Here is a 7,196-nt window from a genome sequence, read left to right on the forward strand (position 1 = left end):
GAGCCGCCCTCACCACTCTTCGTAATTTCTTCATTTTTGAATTGATTCAAACTTGCACATGATATTTTATATTCAATATCTCTTGTTGGAAGTATTAAGAAGTTAAGGTAACCAATTATTTCACTCTCTATACTTGAACCCAAACTATTTTCCCCAAAATACAATTTAATCCAATTATGTTGTTTTAAGGGATTGCATGCGGGTTTTTCTTGCTCGAGAGTTAATAATTCAATGTGATGGCTAGAATTTCATTAGCCGCAAGGAAATTTTTATTAGGAGAAAGGAAAATGAAGCTTTTAAAAAAAGTAGAGAATTAGAGCTCTTTCCATCAATTTCAAGTTTGCTCGCAAATTGATAAGGTGAGTTCCCTCCACTAGGTTTAAATTTAATTAGAAAAACTTAACTTAGCGTTGATGATAATTACTTTGAGACACACATGAGGAAATTAGGTTCTTTTAGGAATTATCATGATATGGCTAGTTTAACTCCCGAAACTAGAGAAATAGTAATTTTTATTATTAGAATATATTTTATTTCATAAATTAGTTATTGGGTTGATGTTGATGAGTTGATTGATATGCCTGAGTGGAATTTTTTTAGGAATTTCCATGTGAAATTCTTAGAGGGGCATTAATTTTAATATTAATATGTGAATTTAGTGATTAATGTTGAACTTTGACATTACAACGAAATTGATAAGAAAACCCAATTATAGGTTCTAAATTGAAATTGTATTGTTGATGCCTTATGGATTAAATTTGGAATTTAAATGCAAGTATGTTGAACTACTGTGGTTATGGTTGTTGAAATTGGAAATAAGGACTTAGTGTCAACAATGATGGACTTAGCTTCATGTACTGCATGCGAAATGTAATTGTTGATTGGCGGGCGAGATTGATCAAATGTAAAAATAAAATGAGAATCTAGGTGAAACCATATTGATGAATCTTTATTCATGAAAATGAGCAAGTACACTAAAATGGACTATATGTTGTTCCATTGAAAATTTTAGAACTATGTTATATGTGAAAATTATGCATATAATATATAAGCATTGCTTCATACGCGAGACGAGCGATGTTACATACAATGCGTGTATATATGCAAATCGTGAGGGCATAAAATCCTCGTTGTTTATTTCAGCGTCTTTTTCCTTATTCATTAACATTATTAAAGTTCTAGATCAATGCATTAGTCTAATTACCTTGGGACACCTTAGTACAACAAAAACCTTCGCATATTAGTAGTGTTGTTAATACCAAGTTAGTAACATTAGAATTATTAAATAATTACTTTAACACTCTAAGTATAATACGATTACTATTTATTATGATTGTTTTTTAAGTCAATTTAATAGACTTTAAAATGTTGGTAGAGTTAACTGGATGCATGTAAAGATTATTTGAGTTTATTTGATAAAGAAGTGAGCTAACTTAAGGAATCTTGATGGCTAATGCCAAATATACTTGTTGCTCCCATGTTATGATATATTATGTCAACGTTGGCCGATGATGTATATATCCAAGTTTTATAAATGTGATTATATTATCAGTTGTTCATTGATATAGACGTTACATTGATTGATTGTTATAATGTCCAATTTTATAAGTGTGTTAAATCATCATTTGGATGATGATAATTATTAATAAATTTTGAGGTTAAAGTTATTAAAGTATAACTATTTACATCACACATTTTATCGGCATGTGAATATTATATTAGGTGTCTTCAATTAAAATTACCAAGATGATTAATGTGCGAAATTACCTTTTATTCAAGACATTTTGTCATTCAATTATAATTGCTGAATTATGTTGGTAGTTAAGTGACAAGTTTAAGCAATTCTATTATATACAAGCGGTTGACATGAGCTTAGTGTTCGTCTACCTGCTATTTTTATTATGCTAACGTGTGTAAATTTTAAATATTTTTTTATGAAATTTAGATTTTGATTAAAATTATATTTATATATGATTGTGACTTGTTGTAACAAATCATGCTTATATTTTTCAGTCACACAACAACATTGCAAATATAATATAAACTTGTATCCTTTTCAATGAAATCAACAATATAACATTATTATAGAAAAATTTATTTAAAGATGTAATTTGAATAATGAAAAATTCAACCTGAAATCTCTTATCTCCTTTATATATTTTTAAGATAATATTGTTCCCACTGGAGTATTTTTTTTTTTTGTTGACAAATGTTCCTACTGAGTATTGTAATGAGATCTATCTATTTTTACAATTAATAGTTTAAATATTATTATAAAAAGTATAGAGTAGTAAATAAAATACTTTAGATAAAGAGTAAAATTGAAACGGGAAAAAGGCAGCTAAAACTCATGTATTTTTTTTATATATACTATAGAAATATATTATAGACGTTGAGTAGGTTAAATAAAAAGTGAATATAATATACATAAGCGAACATAATTATCCTTCAAAGAAAATTAAATTTATTAATGAAATTTAAAATAATTTTCAAATTTTAATTGAGCCATCACTTCTAGTCTATTCAAGATGCATTTTATAAAAGTGATAAAATTGCTCCTTTTGAATTCAAAATTAAGCCTTAAAGACCAATAACATGTGACACATATGGTAGAAAACCTATTTATTTAATTAAGTGGTAGGTGATTTAATTCATAATTAGTGTGTATACAAGAGGTTGTTTGTTACAGTTTTTTTTTTCTTCGGAAAAAAACTACTTTTAACAAAATAATCACTTTTAAACGTATTATATCGGTTTGTTACGTTTTTTTTTTCAAAATGCTTCAAAGTATAAGATCTTAAGATTGGCTTCTCAAAAAAATAAATATTTTTAGAGGACGGAGAAAATAAGTGTTAAAAGATGAAGGTAATTTTGTAATAAAAAAATTATTTTATATATTTGTATCCAAACAAACTAAATTCAACGATAAAAATCCAAACAAACAACTTTTTTTTTTTATTTTAAAAAAAGTGATTTTATATTGATAAACAAACACAAAATAGATTGTAGTTTTTTATTTTTATTTTTATAAAATCTCTAAATTATTAAATGTCAAAATTTATTCTTTAATCCGTAATAAATGGGTTCTAATAGCATATATTCACTAATTTTAATTTATTTCAAAGTCCAAAATAAAAAATTTAAAAACTTCAACGCAAAATTGTTTACAGTATTTGTTTCACGACTCGTCATATATTTAATGTAGTTTTTGCTTTTTTTTTTCCTTCTCAAATCAACTTATTTTTCCCATATCTTCGTTCCCTTTTGTTTTTTTAAGGGATAATTACACCCACCTCTCCTGAAGTCTATGTAAATGACACTGACACCTCCTCTAATTTTAAAAATTACACTAACATCCCTTAAGTTCTCATAAAATAGGCGAATACATCCCTTTCTATTTAACGGTGTTAATTTTCCTTTAATTTGTTTTTTTCCCTTTCACCCTCAGTTTCATGGACCCATCGTCAAACTTAAAACATAATTGATTATTTGTAGAAAGCTTGAGTGCAGTTTTAAGGACGCTGAAATTGGAGTTGTACCTTTCTCTCAAAACTTGGAGTAGTAGTACCTCCCAAAGAACAATGATCCCAATTTCATATACTAACAAAGCATAACAATTAACATTTTTTTTTTCATTTACAAAATATTATTTTCTAAAATATATGTAGAAATATATATTAAATGAATTGAGATATGATTATGGACATGTATATACTGATTCAATCTTTATTTTGGACATGTCTCCTAAAATGACTTCTATAAGACAAACGAGAGGCTTGAAGTGGAGTAACAAGGCAATATTGATGCTCATGCCAAACTAGAGAGTGGTGCTCAGAAGGATCAATTCAAGAACCAACCCCTAAAAACAATGATCCCGATTTCAACGTCCTTAAAACTGCACCTAAACTTTCTACACAAATGATCCCTTTATGTTTTCAGTTTGACGATGGGTCCATGAAACTGAGGGTGAAAGGAAAAAAACAAATTAATGAAAATTAACACCGTTAAATAGAAAGGGGTGTGTTAGTCTATTTTATGAGAATTTAAGGGAGGTTAATATAAGTTTTAAAATTAAAGGGGGTTAGTGTCATTTACATAGACTTCGGGGGAGGTGAGTGTAATTATCCTTTTTTTAAATGTGGTTTTAGCTTATTAAAAGGGCATAAGAGCATGAAATATCAAATTTTTAAATGAGTGTTTACCTTAAGGGATTTGCCTTTGTCTTCCAATTGAGTGATGCCACGTGCAAAGAAAATATTAAGTCTCAATAGAGAGTGGTTAGAAAATTATATAATAAAGTTGATACTTTCAAAGTTCCACCATTAACATACTTTGTATAAATTTTATGGTATATTCTTGGTAAAAATTACGGCTATTTCTAACCTTTCATGGTGCATGAATCCATACCCTAATCTAAAACTTCTCAATTTGATTTAAGATTGTAATTACAATCAATCGTCAATATATTTTGAGTGCTATTTTCTATCTCTTTTGATGAAGTCTATATTAACGAATCTCAAATGAAAATAAAATATATTATATTTATTATTAAACAATAAAGATGAACATTTTTGTTTTTTGAATAAGTTGTCCTTATTACAACTTTTATTTATAGTTTGGTTTGAGACAAAATACTAGTAATACTAGTATTTGTGATGTCATTTATCCATTTTCCAAGAACTTTTTCAAAAATGGGTCAATAAATATTTTTGAATAATACACTGAACAGTATCTATTGCATCATCTAATCCTTTATTTATTTTTTCTAAATTGAAGATTTCAACCCATCCCAGTAGAAAACTCACTTTTAAACGAAAGCAAATATAAAATCTATTATAAATTTAAGCACACATGAGTTGGTTTTTTTTAATTATAATAATTAAAAGAATTTAATACACGCACGCAATACATCGTTGTTTCTCGTTTTTTTGTTAAACATTATCACATATCAATATTTTTATTTTTGGTACAAAAGAGGGCAAAAGCCCATCACATATCACTATTTTAATCTCTCATTATATACGAGTCAAATTCTTAAATAAAATACTCTTATTCAATTAAAAAAGAACATAAATTATTTCTAGAAAATTTATGATTTAATTTTTTTCCTTTTCTTATTAACTTTTAATTTCAAAACTCATTAATTACCGATCAAAATTAGTCTTTGGTTGAGGAATTTAAAATTCAAATATATTAACCATTGAAGTAATTTAAAGTAACTCCTACAGTTTTATTTTTTTGGTATTGAGCATTGGAAAAGAGCCTTGAATTGAAGTTCTACACCTTTACAATAACTCCTGTTTTTTTCCTCTCTTATTGGGTAATTTTTTGTTCAAAAAACTAAAATCATCATCATACTTTATATCATATGGTAGTTTTATATAGTGGTTCATGTATACCTCCCAAGCATAAATACATTGCATCAGAGAGCGTTGTATATATAAATATGGTATTTTACTAATATAAAACCATAACTCGCCACATCTCACTTTCTTCTAACGTCCCTTTAACCTGTCATCATCATGGATAAGCCTTTGTTTGTCACACAGACTCCTATCACCACTGATGAGCTTAACCTTTTTTACCAAATTGATCGTGAGCTATTTTGTTTTTTGATCTTCAAACTTCACCACGAGGTGACTCAATCTCTTCTAGTCATGGCTCTCTGGCTTTGGCTTGAAAAAGTTGGGTACCATAACCTTGTCTCAAAAGTAACACTTCTACAAGGCACTGTTATCAATGCTCTTGTGAATGAAGCTGTAACTTGCTTGCAAATTTTGGGAAAGGATGAACCTGCCATCCCAATTGGGGGTGGATTGCCCTTGACCACAAGGCTCGTGAAAAAGGACATCTCTCTTCAGATGTTCATCTTGAAAAGGCACACGGCAATAACCGGCATAAAAAATGTTCTAAATAACACATGCACTCGAATTTTTAATGATGTTTTGCAGATAGTTTTGAAAAGCAAAATTATGATTGCAACACGAGGTACCACATCACGAATTCACACACTCAATATGCCTTTGGTTCTTCCCGGTTTCCCTCACCCTTTATTTGGCACCTTTGATTTATTACCAAGGATTGAGAACATCAGTTTGTCTAATGAAAAGATATGGGTTCAAAATATACTTTATGATGATGCTACAGATGATGATAGATCGGTGTTTCTCACGTTCTCTAGGGGCTTTCATGTGTCAGAGGTGGAGGTAATGTACTTGTTCACGACTAATTATGGAGATTGTGTGCAAAGTTTAACCATGGGACGAAATGTTGTCCAAGGTGATCAACCATTATTTGCAATTATGATTTTGAAAATGGTGGAAATTGTGGATCAAATTTTAAATGGTAAACGTGTTGCCAAGCTTCAAATAAACGGAAAGCACATATGGGCTCGCAAGTATGAGCCTCGTGTCTGAATTTTTTAATTTTCATTAAAATTAAGCCAAACAAATTAGCTATAAATTTTAGGACTTATAAAATTATAATTATCACTGCCACTAGTTTTGTCTTTCTTTCTTAGAGAAAACATTTGTGTCAGATTAATGTTTTGGTGTTGTACTCTTTTGTGTCATTGTCAACTCAGTATCTTATGATTATGATCCTCGAGTTACACATGAAACTATGTGCGAGTAAACCTTGAATGAAACTGAATAATTTGTGTACAATCTTGCATATTGAAAAAAAATTGAGAATATTTTTATTGTCTTCAAATATCACTAATTGAAGAAAAAATTATTATAAAAAAATAAAAACTTTGTTTTCTTAGAAGAAAAAAAATAAAACTGTATGATTTTGAAAATGGTGGAAATTGTGGATCGAATTTTAAATGGTAAACGTGTTGCCAAGCTTCAGATCAACAAAAAGCACATATGGGCTCGCAAGTATGAGCCATGATTATGATCCTCGAGTTACACATGGAACTATGTGCAAGTAAACCTTGAATGAAACTGAATAATTTGTGTACAATCTTGCATATTGAAAAAAAATTGAGAATATTTTTATTGTCTTCAAATATCACTAATTGAAGAAAAAATTATTATAAAAAAATAAAAACTTTGTTTTCTTAGAGAAAAAAAAATAAAACTGTATGATTTTGAAAATGGTGGAAATTGTGGATCGAATTTTAAATGGTAAACGTGTTGCCAAGCTTCAGATCAACAAAAAGTACATATGGGCTCGCAAGTATGAGCCTCGTG

The 7,196-nt window shown here is 28.7% G+C and overlaps 1 protein-coding gene across 1 annotated transcript; it reads left to right on the forward strand.

Annotated features, from left to right (window-relative positions):
* The first annotated feature begins 5,430 nt into the window (after positions 1 to 5,430).
* Positions 5,431 to 6,496, forward strand: LOC11445078 (uncharacterized). Its single transcript, XM_003607817.3, has one exon. It carries the CDS (start codon positions 5,523 to 5,525, stop codon positions 6,414 to 6,416), a length of 894 nt encoding a protein of 297 aa, XP_003607865.2. The 5' UTR covers positions 5,431 to 5,522; the 3' UTR covers positions 6,417 to 6,496.
* The last annotated feature ends 700 nt before the right edge of the window (positions 6,497 to 7,196 follow it).

Source organism: Medicago truncatula, chromosome 4 (assembly GCF_003473485.1).
Source record: "Medicago truncatula cultivar Jemalong A17 chromosome 4, MtrunA17r5.0-ANR, whole genome shotgun sequence".
NCBI classification, from domain to species: Eukaryota; Viridiplantae; Streptophyta; class Magnoliopsida; order Fabales; family Fabaceae; genus Medicago; species Medicago truncatula.

Coding starts and splice junctions, on each gene's coding strand:
- LOC11445078 (XM_003607817.3), top strand. CDS start 5,523: ATGGATAAGCCTTTGTTTGTCACACAGACTCCTATCACCACTGATGAG.